The 17,955-nt window shown below is 41.8% G+C and overlaps 1 protein-coding gene, 1 long non-coding RNA gene and 3 other non-coding genes across 7 annotated transcripts; 3 read left to right on the top strand and 2 right to left on the bottom strand.

Moving 5' to 3' along the window:
* Nucleotides 1-65: 65 nt before the first annotated feature.
* On the bottom strand, nt 66-5,683 carry LOC119539117. Its single transcript, XR_005217793.1, has 3 exons — nt 5,060-5,683; nt 4,393-4,727; nt 66-274 (listed from the first exon to the last, which is right to left on the bottom strand). It is a non-coding gene; the product is annotated as an uncharacterized LOC119539117 (long non-coding RNA).
* Nucleotides 463-536, bottom strand: TRNAT-AGU. Its single transcript has one exon. It is a non-coding gene; the product is annotated as a tRNA-Thr (tRNA).
* On the top strand, nt 4,398-4,470 carry TRNAR-ACG. The gene has a single exon. It is a non-coding gene; the product is annotated as a tRNA-Arg (tRNA).
* On the top strand, nt 5,103-5,175 carry TRNAV-CAC. Its single transcript has one exon. It is a non-coding gene; the product is annotated as a tRNA-Val (tRNA).
* Nucleotides 5,160-13,347, top strand: HMGN4 (high mobility group nucleosomal binding domain 4). Of its 3 annotated transcripts, XM_037842257.1 has the most exons (3): nt 5,160-5,526; nt 8,352-8,395; nt 11,544-13,347. In XM_037842257.1, exon 3 carries the CDS (start codon nt 11,611-11,613, stop codon nt 11,881-11,883), a length of 273 nt encoding a protein of 90 aa, XP_037698185.1. In that variant the 5' UTR covers nt 5,160-5,526; nt 8,352-8,395; nt 11,544-11,610; the 3' UTR covers nt 11,884-13,347. The 3 variants fall into 3 exon arrangements, with proteins under 3 accessions (XP_037698185.1, XP_037698186.1, XP_037698184.1); XM_037842258.1 differs by lacking the exon at nt 8,352-8,395 and having other exon boundaries at nt 11,549-13,347; XM_037842256.1 differs by lacking the exon at nt 8,352-8,395 and having other exon boundaries at nt 5,163-5,526.
* Nucleotides 13,348-17,955: the final 4,608 nt, after the last annotated feature.

Genomic DNA, 17,955 nt, shown 5'->3' with positions numbered 1-17,955 from the left:
GGTCTTTTTTTTTTAAAAAAAAAAAAAAAAGCAGTGAGATCACAGCTTGCTTTATATGGTTGGATTTTAGTCATTGCTATGAATTGTCAGAGATGCCGCAAACTTCTCAACACATTTATCTATCATTCCAGACTAATCTTTCTAAAAACATTGCCTGCAGATTAGAAAGTGCATCTATTTTGGATTTCCTCAGGAAAGAGAATAGAGAGATCATGCTGTTGCTTGTAGTTTAAACTGGGTGGCTTTGCCTTCTTTTCCTGATTCGATCTGTACTCTGAAAAGACATTACATGTGAAATAAAAAAACATAAGGAAACCAAGAAATACCGAAGAGAGAAAGAAAACCGAATCACTCTTGACCTCAGATCTGTATAAAACACTTAGCAAGGTGGAACCTCTCACGGGAGAGTAATCCTCAAGATCACAGTGAAGACCTCGTCCCCTTAGCTAGGAAAACCTCAAAAGGCCCCGCTGGGATTCGAACCCAGGATCTCCTGTTTACTAGACAGGCGCTTTAACCAGCTAAGCCACGGAGCCGACATGGCCATCGCGTTCCCAAAGCCACAAGGAAAAGAAATTGTTTGTTTCTGTTCCCGAGATATATTTCCTTTGTCCTTGTCGAGGTTCAAACACCTCCCCACACACTCATGAGGAACCCCACTTCGTCCCAAAAGACCTGAAAACAACGCAGCTGCAGAAAAACGGTACCCTTTGCGAGAGGGAAGGAAAGGGGGAGACGCGAGAGCGAGCCTGAACCCCCGGGCGTGCAAGAGAACTCCGGAAGGGCAGAGGTTTAGCAAGGATCAATGTCATCCTTACGTTGATACAGTTTGACCTAGGGCCCCGAGAGCCACGGGAGATGGAAGAAGAGGATACATTTACCCCAGAACACTCCCCCGGGTGACCCCAGCACCAACACTGGTCTCTGCAGGATGCAAACTATATGTTCTTTATTTCACTGTTTTAAATTAAAATTCCAGTCATTCCTTATCCCATTTCTTTCGGTAAAATTTACTCCAACGGCCTACTTCTTGATTATAATGCTAACTAAATGGAATTCAAGAGTTGGCCTTTAAAATGCAAGATTTCATAATTAGAAACCTAGTCTTGGAAAGAGATAAAGGAGAGGTCCTTTCTCCTCTGCAGCTAAGAGGGAGAGAAGCTTTCTTGTCATGAAACTTTTCCGAAGGGTCTGATTTGATTAGGTGTCAAATTGAGAGCATTCACAAGAATTTGTCTTTTCATGAAGGCTTGTGTATTTGTAACTGTCCCCAATTTATTCTGTTGTTTGTTAAAATAAATCTATCCTTGGATATACCATTTGAACAAAAGGGCTTAGTAAAACTCCTAAGAGTTTACAAATTGTGATGACAGTGAAAGGAATTTCCCAAGAGAAACCTGTAATTATGGCTGTCTTCAAATCTGTTGTCCTGGTGATAATGTTGAAATCACTATTTCATATTTCTAAACCGTATGACTATTTGAAAGATTTCTATGTCACACTATAGAGTAGACTTTGGGATTGACCTCTGCCCACCTACCTGATGGGGGGAAAAAGTAAAAGCCTATAACTGCTAGATTTCTTATTTTCATAAAAAGATTGAGAGTCTCTGAATTTAACACTCAGTTTGATTGAGACTCAATGAAATAAGCACCTATTTCTACAAATTATAAGTCTAGCCATCATATTATTAGTGTGTTTGAAGCCAGGATAATCATAAACAGCACAGCCATATGTTGTTGACCAAATGGTGGCAGACATTCAGCCAGACAGCAGCCCCAACAGTATTTGGTTTGGGTTTTCCTCTGATGAGCAACTGACAAAAATTTGTACAGAAATTCTAAGTCAAAGGATTTGTCTAAGTAGCTGGAGACAAGTCCTGGGAGAAAATAAGTCTTGCAGTAACCATTTCCAGAAATCTGGGTCTGAACACTATCTTCTACTTAGCTTCCAGTGTGACCAGGAAGGACCACTCAGATTGGCTGTGCTTCACACATTTTAAATTGGAGACGTTGCAGATAGTTGAATCACAGACTGCCAAAAATAATGTAAAGAAATGTGGGACTGGCAGACAGTACAGTTTTCCGTATACCTGGAAGAGAACGTGGAAGAACAGTGCACTGAGATAGACACAGAAGAGTCCAATGCTGAAGGAAAGTCTGGAAGCTGGTACTGGAAAAGATGGTTGTCAATGAAAAAGAAGACACTGTAGAAATTTCTCCAATAACAAACTGAAAGCATGCCTCAGCTCCTGTCAGGTCCTGAACATGACTGAGAAATTTGAGTCAGTAAAGAGAGGGCTTCAAAACCTGCAAGACAAAGGGAGGTCTTTTTGCCTTACATTAAGAAGAACAAATGTGGGAATGTGGACAAAGCCAGCTAGTTGAGTTCAAACTGGTCTGGGAGGAGCCCGTTGAGACCTGCAACTTCCAGGGGGGGCCTGGGATCTTGCTTCCTCTCATAGGTATGCAATGGGGATAAAACTGAGCCAGAAAGAACCCCAGTTTGCTTTGTTTCTGAACACTCAGGCACAGTCGTTTATGTTTCCAAACTTCTCTTCAGAACAGAAATCTCCTCTTGCTTCTATTGGGAAGGGGATGGTCCGTGAACTTGGATGGAAAATAAATTTTTTTTTGACTAACTTTTTACTGAAATTTTGAATTTCCTTCTATTATGAATGTAGGCAACAAACCACAGTGCTATTTCAGACTCTGACTTTATGACAATTGGAAATCACATCAACTTACAGTTGTTGCAGATTTCGGTATCATTTATGCTCATTATTGTTTTGAAATTACAGTATTTATTAGACCCCCTGCTGAATCTTGTTATTTAATACATTAATAAAGAAGCACAAATCTTACTATATCACAAATTTTCAGTATCTTGATAACATATTTTAATATAACTGGTTTCCTTTTCAAATCTTATGCATTTCCCTTTTTTCTTTACATTTGAAAGTATTATTCTGAGAGGAAGTTCATATTTACCAAACTGCCCTAGATGTCCATTGCACAAAACCCCTGTTCTATGGTGTACCGGTATGTATATATTATGCCCCCCCAAAAAAGCCATGTTCCTTGATGCAATCTTGTGGGGGCAGACATATTAGTGGGGATTAAGTTGGAATGTTTGGATTAGGTTGTTTCCATGGAAATGCGCCCCACCCAACTGTGGGTGATGACTGTGATTGGATAGTTTCCGTGGTGTGGCCCGGCCCATTCAGCCTGGGCCTTGATTAGTTTACTAGAGCACTATATAAGCTCAGACAGAATGAGCAAGCTTGCTACAGCCAAGAGCGACGCTTTGAAGAACGCACAGAAGCAGAGAGAGTAGCTGCAGATGAGAGACAGTTTGAAGATGGCCGTTGAAAGCAGACTTGTTCTGGAGAAGCTAAGAGAGGAAAAACGCCCCAAGAGCAACTAAGAGTGACATTTTTGAGGAACTGCAACCTAGAGAGGAAGGTCCTGGGAGAAAGCCATTTTGAAACCAGAACTCTGGAGCAGGCGCCAGCCTTGTGCCTTCCCAGATAACAGAGGTTACCCGGACACCATGGCCATCTCCAGTGAAGGTACCCGATTGTTGATGCATTGCCTTGGACACTTTATCGCCCTTAAGACTGTGATTGTGTAACCAAATAAACCCTCTTTATAAAAGCCAATCCATTTCTGGTGTTTTGCAAAAAGGCAGCATCAGCAAACTAGAACATACGGTCTAGGGAGGAGTCCAAGGCTGAGTCTACCTTAATGTTTATACAGAAAGAGCAAGAACATGTATATTTTTCTTATGGGCTGTTGCAACCTTATGAATTGGCAATGACTATTTCTAATCTGAATATGAATTGATAGCCTCAGTATCAGGCATTTTTACCCCTGTTTAGTAGCCTTCAATTTATCGAGAGCATTTACCAGGCATGGGGATAATTAGTCCTTCTCAGAAACATAGAAGCTTACACACACGCACAATGGAGACATACTCTGAGAAAGCAAACAAGTGAATATTCACGTATGCGAGTTGACATATAGGATGTTCCTTTTAAAGGTGTCACGTTCTGAGATGTAGGCCCCCCAGTAGATGGAACAGATGGCGAGGGTGCTTAGTAAATGTTTTCAGCAACACCCTCCAACAGCTTCCATTGCATTTCTCTCTCGTTCACCACCTTCCTTCACTGCTGGGCTTTCCCATCCCCTTTCTCAATTTTATTTTCTTCTCCGAGGGCTTATCGCCATTATTTTACTTATTTAGTGTTTTTTAAGTGTCTCCGCCACGGCAAAGTAATCAACTCCCAGGCTGGCCGGGAAAATGCAGCTTCCAGTCACAAGCACAAACCCGGCGGTACCAGAGCAGCAGTTTGTTGCCTTACGAGAACACAAAAGCCTGCCTTCCACCTACCTGCTGGGCCAGTGGCGCAATGGATAACGCGTCTGACTACGGATCAGAAGATTCCAGGTTCGACTCCTGGCTGGCTCGATCTATGTAGTATGGTTTTCCTTTTCTCCTCTAACTCCGTATGACTTCAGTAGAGCAAGAAATCCTGTCCAAGGGTGTTTGCCTGAAAGTTCTCAGAGCTCAGAAGGCGTCCCCAGTGACGGGAGCTGGGGTCACTGCTCTATCGCAGGAGAAAAATCCTCCGTCTAACCACATGGTGGCGCTGCGCAAAGCGCAGCCAGAGAAACACTCGCCACCAGCCTTGCCTGTCCATTTTGGAAGAAGGAGCTTGATGTAACCTATTGAGCAAAGGACAAGATATTTACGCCTGAAATTCAGATTGAGCAATAATAATGAGCAAAAACACATTCAGAAACATTAAAATCTTTTTTGGGTTCTCTTCCTTTCCCTCCCCAAATCTAGTGATTTGCAAAATAAATTATTATGGTTTTGGCTTTGGAACTGAACGCAGCAAGGGCTTGGTCCGTGCTTTTCATTGGCACGAAATACTCGTCTCTGCTTTGAAAGGACGGCACAAAGAAGCATGCGCATATTACCATACTCCTCATTTGTTAACGCGCAGCAACATAACCCCTATTTACTGCGAAAGTGGAACATAACCCCTATTTACTGCGAAAGTGGAATAGAAGACTTCAGCAAGGCCTTTTCATCCAGTTTCCGTAGTGTAGTGGTTATCACGTTCGCCTCACACGCGAAAGGTCCCCGGTTCGAAACCGGGCGGAAACAACTTTCTTGACGTTTTCCTCTTTTTTAAAAATTTCTTCACACTTTCTTAAACATCTTTTCCTGTCTTGCTCGCTCCCGACAGTGGTGCTGAGGTGGGCGCGGAATCCGCCGGCCACGGAGGCGGGCACATGTCTCGCGAGGGGAGAACCCGACTCTACTCGGCTGGGCGCGGGGCTGTCGGTCTCCCGCAGCCCCGGAAGCGCATCCTCGTCTGCCCTTGCCTTCCTGTTCCCGGCCTTGCCGGGCTCTGCGCGCCTCCCCACCGTCCCAGGATCCGCGCCGGCCCGTACCCAGGCCAAGGGGACTCGAGCGACAAGGGCCGCAGCTGGGAGCCCCTCGGCCCTCAAGCGGGTAAGTGCTTCGTGCCTCGCGTGCCTTAGTCCTTCCCCCTCACCCGAAAAATGGGTGGTGGGGGGGTGGCCCCGCCGTTCTCCGAATGCTTCGGGCCTTCCTGCAGTCTGGCCTGGTCGTGATTAGGGGCCTTGGTCTCCGACAGCCTCGCCCTGCCTTCCAGTCTCCAGAATAACTGCAGTGCCTCTCCTGGGCTCCGAATGTGAATCCCTGGGAAAGGCAGAATCCGGGAGGAGGGGTCACCAAGGTCGCAGACACCATCGGGATGAGAAGCTCCCACGGGTGCTATAGAGCGAGGGGCAGAAAAAAAGGGAGGGGAGGAGGGGATTTGAAAGCGTCAAACCGGTAGAGCTGTGGCGGGGATGAGCAGTGGCGGGGAGTTGGGCTGGTCTCGCCTGGGGCCTTCGTCACCACCTTCCAGGGCATCACCTTCTGGAAACCACCCCCCGAGGAGACGCCGAAAGGTCGAGTCTTCCATCACTTTTGTTGTTGTGCTTTCCCCGTCAAAAAAGTATCCCAAAGTAAAGAAAAGGATAACTATGGATTCTGCGTCTTGGCTTGCAGTTTGAGAAAAGTCATTGGGAACACCTGTTGAAAACCAGGATCTGTGGTCTGGTGGTTGGTCTCTGATGGCTGTCTGACATGCGGCTGCTTTCATGCTAATTGGATCAGTCAGACGGTTTTGAGGGAAAGATAGCTTGTAATTCCACCTAAAAGTGTCAGGTAAATCCTCGGGATTTCTTTCTTGGGTATACTATTATTGTAACTATTATTATTACTATTTCTGTGGGTTAGCCAACGCTGGCCCTTCAAATCACATTGCTCCAGGTTCCCTCGGTTCACTGATATGAATGTAATGTTTTTATGACCATAAGAAGACAAAGTTCAATCTTTACCTAATCAGCTGTTTTCTTTTTTCTTTTCTTTAAACAGGCTTTCCCTTCCCCAGCCCTATCAGCCCTGCATTTTCATACCTTGTCTGAATGACCCAAGCTTTTATCATCTTGCTGTTTCTCTGGTAGCAGGATAATAAATTTGGGCATGCGGTCAAGAGCAATTTATCTAAGGCATTTTCATTTAAACCCGTCATCCATACCACCTAGAAACACAAGCAAGTTAATGTGGTGCCTTGAAAGGGGATAAAGGGCCCAGGGAGCTAGGTTGGTAACAGGGATTTCTTCCCTATTTTTCTCTGGTGCCAGTAGGCAGGAGTGCTTTAGGTGGGAAGCTGTGTCCTAAGCCTACTGTGCCTTAAGCCAACAGGTTGCAGATGGGTGACTGTGTTTGCAACCAATGGTTCACTGGTTTTCAAACCAAGTGCATTCTGGCAGGATATAGCTGCAGCCCTATGGTTTTAGACACTCTGCCCTTTTTTACCTTCCCCTACCATGCCTTCCTCCCCCTATCTTTCTCATTAACCCCAGTTCATGCTGTCCCAGGGTCTGTAATACTTCCTTTGGAAGGTGGAGAACAAACAGGCCCTGAAGAGTGACTGGAACAATGTGACTTCTTGCTACTCTAGCACACTGCAACATGAAAATGATCTTTTATATTATTATTTTTTTATTATTGTATCCTTTATTCTCTCCTTCCTAAGCTGGGTGTCAGTAACTTCTTGCAGGTGTGCCCTCCAACCCCAAGGCACTATGTTGACAGAAGAGACAGAGGAAGAGAGTTGGGATTGAAACGAGAACCCAATTTAGAAAACCCAGCTCAGTAACATCCAAGGGAGTAAGAGGATGTTGCTGACATGTGCCTTGCATGTGTTTGCTGGGAATGGGGGTGTGGGGGTAGGGGTGTGGATGTAAATATTCCTTGAAGTACAATTTGATCCACGGATTCCTGGGACAGACTTACTATGAAAGAGACAAAATCATGGAAAAAAATTTTTAGAGATGCATGAGACCTCAAAATTTGTCCAATCCAAAATGTGTCCCAGATTGCTAAGGTGTTTGTACTATTCTTTTCCTATTTCTGAACACAGAGATCAGTGTATAATGTACATTATTGTAACGGGGATTCTCAGAAGTTCATCTCACAGGAGATTTTAGCACACCCACATCTTCCCATCTTACTCAGCATCTGTTTGCTCTTTATTTCACTATTAGTCTTTTTTTTTTTTTTTTTTAAAGCTGTTTGTGCCAGTTTAAGGACAAGCTTCACTGGTCTTTTTCTAATGGAACAATGCAAGTATTCATAGTTAACAAAAGGATTCTAAGAAAGGATGGAGCAGATGTTTCCTCTCACTTGCAGCTGCTGAGAGAGAAATACCTTTCTGCATTATAAAACAAGCAATCTGGTTAAATGAGGAGGTAAATTGAGTACTTTCACAAGACTTTCAGTCAAGTTCTGCCCAATGTGAAGATGTGTGATTTGAAACTTTCACTACTATGTTAATAATTTTGTCTTTGGAGGTGCTATTTGTACAAAGAGGAATTATTAGGTTCCTAAAACTTTAAAAATTGTAATGCCTTGGGAAAATAATCTCAGTATCTGTCTTGATAATTTCTTGTCCTGGTGAAACCACTGAAATTCATTTCTCTGGATCCTGAAAAGTTATAAAATTACTTATAAAATTTATATACCATTAATTATATAAAATTATTTCTATGTTAATAATTTTCCTTTTCTTCCCCATGCATGATAGAATATGTGTAATCCTATGACTCTTCTGTGTTTTATTATTTAGCAGATAACTTAGGTTAACACCACTGTGTGGTCAGAGCTCTCCTCCTTCCTCAATCCTCCTTGATCTTCATGGAAATGACCTTTTATTTCTCTGGTCCTTTTTCATTATTTATGTATCTGTTTCCTACATTTGTAAGGTCTCTGGAGAGTCACCTACCTCGTCTTCTGATCAGCTTTATAAGTGAGTTTCAAGGAGCTAATCCATTTTTGTACACTTTAAATACAGCATGCAGCCAGTGGCCCATTTTCCTTGAATTTATTGTCACCTGCTGTTTCTGCTTTTGACATGTGGTGATCATGGCCTTTCTGCTTGGTATGGATTGCAAGGAATCTTCCTTGAAGGAGACTAAGCCCAGGAAACAGACTATGTGAGCATTTCCATACCAGGAGATGGGCTGAGAAGAATTTCGGAGTAAGGTGGAAGGAAAATAGTATAGAACATCCATTCCTCAGGGAAGTGTGTCCTAGGACAAGAACTCAAACCTTGGTTTCCTCTCTCATATTCTGGTAATAAAAAGGCCTCTAATAATGTATGCAAAATATTTAGGATGATCTTATTTATTGTCCAACTGGACATTTTTGAGAGCGAAAGGGAGCACTGTTAATAATTATGCAGGAAAATAGGCATAAACTAAGTCACCCTCATATTAGACCAAATGATTTTTAATGCTATAAAATATCTCAACATTGGTTCTTTTGTTGTAAGAACAGCTCCCTCTTGCCCACCCATCCTTTTCTAGGCACACTATTCCTGTTTGCTAATGCTGCCATTTTGCAGAACACCAGAAATGGATTGGCTTTTATAAGGGGGGGGGGGGTTATTTTGGTTACAAAGTTACAATCTTGAGGACATTAAGTGTCCAAGGTAAGGCATCAACAAAAGGCTACTGTCAGTGGAAAAAAGCCATTGGCATTTGGAAAACCTCTGTTAGCTGGGAAGGCTGGTTGGTGTCTGCTTGCCCCCAGGTTGCATTTCAAATTGGCATTCTCCAAAATGTCAGCATCAGCTTTCAACGGCTGTCTTCAAAATGTCTCCCTAAGTTGCTCTGAGTTCCTTCTGTTTGTGAGCTCTTTTATATGGCTCCAATGATTTAATTAAGACACACCCTGAATGGGTGGGGTAACACCACCATGGAAATTATCCACTCAAAGGTCTTGCCCACAGTTGATTGAGTCACATCTCCACGGAAACACTCAATCATTTGGTTCCAACTTAATCAACACTAATACGCTTGCCCCGATAATATTGCATCAAAGAACCTGGGGTCTTGGGGGACGTAATACATCCAAACTGGCACACACACACCATCACCATACCCATTGTTGACCTACATGATCTCTGGCATCCTTCTCATTTATTTTCTTTAAAAACTATTTTCCCTTATTGTATCTGAATTTGGATTAAAAAAAAAAAACACTTCTTTTGTTCTCTAAGAATTGTTGAAACATTTCTTTAGTGGTACATTTGGGAGAGAGGAAAAGGGAACAGAAATTAGGTGTAAATTCACGTACTGTCCATGGAAGATGTCTTCAGGAGAGAGCACATCAGGTTTAGCTGCTTCAGTAGAACTGCAGTGTGTGTCTGTGGCTTCAGGTAAATCAGTGACCGCATTACTTTCTGGCCTCTCAATAGTTTAATCAACCTGAAAGGGGGAACAAAGGGAAAGCACAGTGAAGGAAAAGAAGGGTCTGGTTTATTTCACATTAGCTTTTCAGTGAAGAGCTGTTCAACATAGAACAAAACTGTTTTTCCTCTTGATTTTAATCCCTGTTCCCAGAGTGCCTTACAAGGTACCCAAGCAAATAATGACCTATTCAAGGCACACTCCCACTTTGGTTCTTCCCTCTTCTTTATACTGAATCTCATCTCTTCTGTTCTACAAAGAAGGGAGGAGAAATGTAATATTTCCAGAAGTTCTGGTTGGAAGGAAAAAATGGGGAGAATTATTATTATGTTTTAGCACTATTTATGGAACCTGTGGAATCTAGGAACATACAAATGAATCAAATCTAAGTTTGCCCAGATATGTCCATATTTGCCCAATAGATCTAAATGGTGAGGTCTGGCAAAACACAGAACAAAACTGGAGTATTTTGGAGACAGATAATTATTTTTTTCTTAAAATACGAAATTACAAAACTTCCTAGGAAATGTTTTCAAGGGTGGGGCAGAAGGTCCAAGTAGCTAGTCTTGGTCAAAAGATTTAAAGAAGTTACAGTGCACATGAATGGTGACCATTGTCCTGATTTTACTACAAGCTTGTAACTTAAACATGCTTATAAATGGATCTATACAGTATTTATTTTTCTGCAACTTGCTTTCTTTGCTCAACATTGTGTTCTGGAGATTTGTCCATGTTTTTGCATGTAGCTGTAATCTATTTGTTTCTGCTGCTGAACAGTCTTCCCTTTGTCTTAGTTTGTCAGGGCTCCTCTGGCACATACCACAGGCTGATTGTCTTAAACAACAGGAATTTCTCGGCTCACAGTTTTGGATGCTAGAAGTCCAAAACCAAGGTGTTAGCAGGCCATGCTTTCTCCAAAGTCTGTAGTGTTCTGGTGATGGCTTTCCAGCAATCATCTGTCACATGGCCATCTATCTCCTGTGTATCCTTGTCTGGCTTCTACTTCCATGTGGCTTCTTTGCTTATAAGGACCTTAGTCACTTTGGATTAAAGCTCATCCTCATTCAGTTTGGCCATACCTTCACTGGCGTCAACCTCAAAGGTTCTATTTACAAATAGGTTCAAATCCACAGGACCTGGGGTTAGGATTTAAACATGTCTTTTCTGGGGGACATGATTCAGTCCTCAGCATGCTTGTATAGAAATTACCAAAATTTACTTATCTATTCTATTGATGGTCATTTGGGTGGTTTTCAGTTTTTTGAAATTATGATGTTGTTATACACATTTTATAGGGGGCTCCTGTGCTCACCTCCAAGATTTTCTCTAGATAAACATCTAGAAGTAAAATTGCTTTAGATAACATCACATTGTTTTCCAAAGTGAATATACTAATTTACGTGCACATACACCCTAGCAGTATATGTGTGTTTTGATTGTTCCACCTTTGCTTATCCCTTGATATTTTCAGAGTACTTAGCTTTCACCAATTTGGTGGGCATGAAATGTTTTCCCCTGTGGTTTTAATATGTATTTCCTGTATTAGTAATGAGGATGAGCATATTTTCATGTGGTTATTCACCATTCATGCCTATCCTTTTCTCATGGATCTGTAGGATTTATTTATTTTAATATAGTTAACTTTGTCAGTCTTTCCTTTGATGGTTTACACTTTTTGTGTCCTCTTAATGAAATCTTTTCCAGAGCAGCGTGAGGGAGATAGAAGCACCCCCAGGATTAGCAAAGCCACCTGTCAAGCACACTTGCAACCATGCCCAAGAGAAAGGCAAAAGGAGATGCTAAAGGTGACAAAGCGAAGGGGAAGGATGAGCCACAGAGGAGATCTGCACGGTTGTCTGCTAAACCTGCCCCTCCAAAACCAGAGCCCAGGCCTAAAAAGGCTCCGGCAAAGAAGGGAGAGAAGCTGCCCAGAGGGAAAAAGGGAAAAGCAGATGCTGGCAAGGATGGGAACAACCCTGCCAAAAACAGAGATGCCTCCACAGTCCAGGCACAGAAAGCGGAAGGCACTGGAGAATCCAAGTGAAGTGTACATTTTTGATAGCTTTGTACTTCTAGTGACTCTACTGTTTGAAATACTGTTTTGTTTTGTTTTTTAAATCAAATTTTATAAAAATGTAGAAATTTCGTTTACCTTTTTGTTGTTGTTATGTTAGCACGCAGAATGCTTCATTGTTGTCTTTTGTAGAAAGGTCAAATACCACTAACAGAATGTCTCAGAAGACAGACTGAAATGGGGAAAAATAGGATTTTCTGTCCTGGATTTTGAAGATTCTTCTTGGTTCCCAGGAGGAATTCTCTGACATTTGGACACAGAAGCCTTGTCATGTGGGGAAGCAAAACTTCGTGTCCTCTTCTCCTTCCCTGATGCTTTCAGCATAGACTTGAAACGAGTGTTGATGAGGCCCTGGTGCCCCTAAAATCGACTGTGTTAGGTAACAATACTCAGGCAGTACAGACTTCTGGTGATGACACGAAGATGGTGTCATTCCAAAGAGCCATGATTCCTGTGTTTAGTTTGTGGATTGCCCCATTGAGAATCCTGCTATTTAGTTCATTTCCTCCATATCAGAGTTGGCCTATGAACAGCTCTTAAGCTACATGCTTTATGTGAAATGTCCACCTGGGTTGAAAGGTTTTCTTGTTCAAAGCAGCAAAAGAAGACTGTTAAATTCTACAGTGACGTTTTGGGGAGGGGAGTATGGACATTGTAAAATGTTATTAATTGTTGCCTATGCCCTGCTGGAAGTAACATGACTGTTTTTGAAGAGTATCTTATAAAGCTAGATGCCAGTTGGCTTGGAGAGGGAGGGATGGAATCATTTCCTACTGGAACTCATTAAGATGGTCTCCAGTACTGCCTTGTGGAAGTTTTATAGTTTTATTCTTCACATTTGTCCTTAGTCTCCCCTCAACTGATTTTTGTGAAAAGTGTGAGGCAGAAATCCTATTTAGCATTTTTTCCATATGGAAAGTAATTGTCTCAGAACCATTTACTGAAAAGTTCATCCTTTCCTCACTGATCTTTAATGTTAGGTCTTTCATAAACCAAGTTTCTGTGTGTGGGGGTGGGGGGATGTGGTGGGTCTGTTCCTGTGCTCTGTTCTGATACACTGATTAATCTGACTAACCTTGTGCCAGTATTAAACTCTCCTGATTACTACAACTTTAGAAAAAGGTCTTTATATCTCAAAGGGCAAATCCTACCTCCACCCCCAACACCACCACTAAATTTTTCTTCCTTGGGAGTATCCTGACTCTTCTTAGCCATTTGCTCTTTTGTGCAACTTCTAGAATTAGATTGGCAAGTTCTACATTAAACAAACAAACAAAAATCCTGTTGAAATTTTGGTTGGATTTATAGATTAATTTTGGGAGTCAAGTCATCTTTACAATACTGAGTCTTCCAATCCGTGAATATAGTATAGCTCTCCATTTATTTAGGCCTTTTAAATGTCTTTCAATAAAGTTTTATAATTTTCTCCATAAATATCTTCTTTTGTTAATTCCTAGGACTTTATATTTTTGATGCAATTTTATATGGTATAGTTTTAGTTATTACATTTTCTGTTTTATGCCATTGTTTTTTGTATGCAGCAAACTTGCTAAATTCTCATTCTTTTAATATATCTGTATGGTGTTTTGGGTTTTCTATATAGGCAACCAAATCTTCTTGTATATAAGCAGGGTTTGTTTTTGTTTTTGTTTTTTGCAGTCCTTATACCTTTTAATTCCTTTTTCTAATGATAGGCGTTGTCAAGGTGCTGAGGATACAGCAGTGAACAAAAGAAAGTTTTTATGATGCTAGCAGGGATAGAAAATGAATAAATACATACATTTATGTATAAGAAGTGTAAAGAGGATGCTATTTATATAGGATGGTTAGGGAAGTCCTTTCTGATGAGGAGACTTTTGAGCAGATTTCTTAATGAAGTAAGGGAACAAAAGATGTGAATTCGGGGCGAGGGGCGGGCGACATTCCGGCAGAGTGAGTAGCAAGTGCAAAGAGATGATGTGGAAATGTGCTTGGCATGCTGAACAAGAACAAGGCAGCAAAAAATGGCTGAATTCGAGGGAGGGTGGGTAAGAGTGATTGTCTATATGCCCTCAAAACCGGGGCATTGGCCCGGGAAGAGTTGGAAAGAAGAGGGAGGAAAACTTAATTTAACAGCATTTGCCCTTGTCCCTGTTCATTTTATCCTCAACAGTGATCACAGTGATTCTTCTAAAATGTACCATGTCATTCCTCTCAAAACTCTCCAGTGGTTTCCAAGATTACAAAAATAACGTACAAAACCTACAAGATTTGTCCAGAAGAGCCTCCTGATGTCCTGCCGCTCCGGCCGAGCTGCGCTCAGGCTCGCTTCCGATGCTTTCTAGGCCGCTTGGAGGTCCGCGCTTCTCGGTGTCACCTCTCAACTAGCCAGCTTTGGCTTGTATCGCGATTCCTCAGTGTGGCAGGGGAGTGTGTGGTCCTGAGGTTCTCTCCCTGTATTGCTTCCTCAGTCCGCTCGCAAACCTTGCATTGGCTTCACACTCCCGCTCCTACCCCAATCTTTGGTGAAATTCCGGTAGAAGGGGATTGCCCTCCCCGGCAGGTCCCCCAGGTGACAGTGACTATCCGCAGGGCTTCTTAACTTTTGAGGTGCCAGGAAGCCCTCTGGCAGCATGATGAAGACCTTTCAGAAATATGTTTTTAAAGGCATTTTTAAAAAACCAGCAATATAGAATTGCAAAGAAAACCAACTATAGGATAAAACAATTATGAAAGGATTAAAAAGAATTTGCAATACAGCAGTATGTGTGCTTCTTTATTAATGTATTAAAGACCCATTTCATAACTACTGTAATTCTGAAATAGTTAAGTATGATATTTGTAACAACTGTAATGTGGTAAGGAAATATCTATGAATTTTCTTGGTGACAAAGCCATAGGTACTATCCTTCTGACAGTGGTTTGTTGCCTACATTCACAAGTGAAGAAAATGCTAAAATTCAGTTAAAGGTAAGAGATTTTAAAGATGTAAATTTTTTCTCCATTCAAATTCTCAGGTCTCCAAGGTAAGAGACACTGCCAAAGTGCTTAACAGTGCCTGGCACATTGAAAGCCCTCCATAAATGTAGGGATTATTAATTTTATTATTATTATTGTTCCTGCCCCAATTACTTTTAGGTGAACATGATGAATTTAATCACAGGAGATTGAGAGTTAATCATTTGGGAGTTAAATCACTTGAGAGTTAAAGATTTCAAGACTAGTCCTAAGTGGAGTGTCAGAGAATGTTGTCCTCCCAGACAATCCTCCATACAACTCTGCCTTGTACGGGAAAATAATGTCAAGACAAATAGAGAGAGAGAGAAACACCTATATACCACTTCTGAGGGGTACTGCTTACTTCATTCAATAATTGCTTCTCATAAACCAGGAGCAAGGAGCTGTGCTGGGCAATGGGATGGGGGCATGAAGATAGATCAGAATTCAGCCCATTAATTCAGTCAGTTAGTCATGAGAACTGGAAGAGTGCTGTCCACGCACTTCAGCTGAGCTATAAAGGAAGAGTAATAAATTTGGTGTTTATGGGGGCAAGAATGGCAAAGGGAGAAAAAAGGGCAGGCTTCAGGGAGGAAGACATGTTTTTAAGGATTGGTTCAGCAAACATTTGTAGAGCTTTGATTATGTGCCCTCAGCAGAGCGAGGAGGTATTTGGCTTCTAGAGAAAGGGAAACAGCTCTTCCATCTGAGGAAAGCATGGGGTGGGGTTGGGGGGACAGATGTGAAAGCTCCAGGTTTTGACTCCATGATCTCCAAGTCATCCATCCTTGCAAGAAAAGGCTTAAAGGAAGGCATGACCTTTGATGGGAAGAACTCCTGAAAGTGCCCCAACCTTTCCACAGACATGGAAGCCACAGGAAGTTAAACGAAGCATAAGGAACAAAGAAGGGGTTGGAGGGGGGGAGTATGATCAGAGGCATAGTGGGTTTAGAAAGGGCCATCGTTCCCTTGCAAAGGATATCAGATTTTATCCTGATTGTCTGGAATGTTTTAAGACGGGAAAGCCGGTTCAGATTTGCATTTTACAAAACCTCTGTGTCAGCTGGCCTCTGTATGGTTGAATTGGAAGGGAGACATTGGAAGTGGAGGCTTCCTGACTGTAAAATATACTGCTTTATTCAGGCTTAGCAATCAGGACTTTCAGGGGATGCAGTGGATCAGGTGCCCACCCTGCTAAAAAAAAAAACCAACAAATAAAGTTAGTTGTGAGACAATTGCATTGTTGCCACAGATATGACAAGAGCCTGAATTTGGGTGATAGGATGGGAGCGGAGAAAGAAAGACTATTTTCACCAATTTCCCTGCATTTCTCCTCCTTAAATATTTGAAAGGTAGACCTGGTAATGGATTGGATGGAGGGGGCAGGAGGTAGTGAGAAAGAGTCTGGGGGGAAGGCACTCAAATTTCTACCTTTAGAATTTAGGTGAATGATTTTGTTACTAACCACGACAAGGAATACAGAAGAAAGAAGAAGAGAACGGGGTACTGATGAGTTAACGTTAAGAACTGTGAAGAGTGTGAGATTTTATACAACTTGCAAGCTAACAAGTTAGCCTGCCACAGTTTCGTGGATGCTGGTAGTTTCATGGATGCTAGGTCAGAAACAAAGGACAGCCAGATTACCAGCATTTTTGTTCTGGTTCTTCACCTCCAATTCCCACATGGCAATGCCTACAGGGCCAGATGACATCTGAACATACAGTAGATTGTATTAAGAAGAGAAATTCTAAACTTAGGGATCCCAGTTCTTTTATAATGTGTAGTAAGCATGCCTGACCATTGCTCTAGAGACGGTATCTCTACAAGCATCCGTGAGAAGATAATTCAGAACAAACCCAGTCAGTGCCTCACTAGCAAGATGTATAGAAATGTGAGGCCCATGGAGATTTCTTGCACAACAATGAGTTCTGTTTTTAGCAGATGACTTTTAGGAGTTTGAAGATATCCAGGCTAATGGAGACAAATGGACATACAGTTTTAGAGATCAGGAGAATGGCATAGGGTGGAAATATAACATGTTGTTGAGTAATCAATTGCATGCAGAAAACAACCAGCACAGGAGGGCTGGAGTTTCTGCCCACTAAGTTTCAGGCTGCAAACTAAAACTTCAAGTGGTTGTCTTTCTCTTTCTAACCCAAGTCTATTCCCAAAGACTGAACAGAAGGGGAGCTTTTGGGCTCTCATTTAACCACATATCTTTAAGGTCCTTTAAGATTCCTAATATAAAGATAAGTCTTTCATCTTCTCAAGAGGTGTAGCAGCTCAACATTTATTATTTTACTGCTTGGCACATTCTCTGAGACCATGTTGGAATCATTTTTAAACTAATATTCAATCCTATGACCTCCTCATCCTTTATTTTAAAAATGTGTGAGAGACAGTTGCCCTGTTATATTTAACTAAAGGTAATGAAATTTTCTCTTTTTTAAGAGAGAGTTGTGAAGAAACTCTGGAGTCACAATCCAAGTGAACTAGAGCAGCCTTTACAGATAGGAGAAGCTTTCTTCTACAGCTATGTGGCCTTACCAAAATTATAAGGTGATGGGCACTTAAAGAAGACATTTCTCATGTGACTCTAATGGCAATAATAATAATAGTCACACTGTGTTATCGCTTATATAGTATTTTTCTTGTTGAAAACGCTGTACTTTCTCTAAGGATTTAGCTCAAGACTTTCAGATTATGAGACTGCCATGCTGCCTACTGTGTTAAGAAGCAACTGCCAGCAAGTATTCTGTTATCTCTTCCTAGCAATATGTAGCCTATTTGAAGATTTTTAATAGAAAGGAAAAATCTAATTTCTCCACTATCCTCTGGACCTATTAGCCTGAAATTTCTGCTTTTATTACCAACTCTCTTTGGGCTGGACCCCCAAAATGGGTCTCCTGTCTGGTGTCGCTCACACCAATAAAACAGAACCAGATTCTATGAAACAAAGCAGCGTTTTATTCTTTGGTCAAAGAACGGAGAAGGGTGGGCTTGTGTCCAAAAGTCACCTTCTCCCCAAAGGGAGGTGAGTGATCTTTTATGGGGGGGGAGGGTCAT

Source organism: Choloepus didactylus, chromosome 7 (assembly GCF_015220235.1).
Source record: "Choloepus didactylus isolate mChoDid1 chromosome 7, mChoDid1.pri, whole genome shotgun sequence".
NCBI lineage: Eukaryota > Metazoa > Chordata > Mammalia > Pilosa > Megalonychidae > Choloepus > Choloepus didactylus.
This window is presented reverse-complemented; position numbering and strand designations above follow the sequence as displayed.

Coding starts and splice junctions, on each gene's coding strand:
- HMGN4 (XM_037842258.1), top strand. CDS start 11,611: ATGCCCAAGAGAAAGGCAAAAGGAGATGCTAAAGGTGACAAAGCGAAG.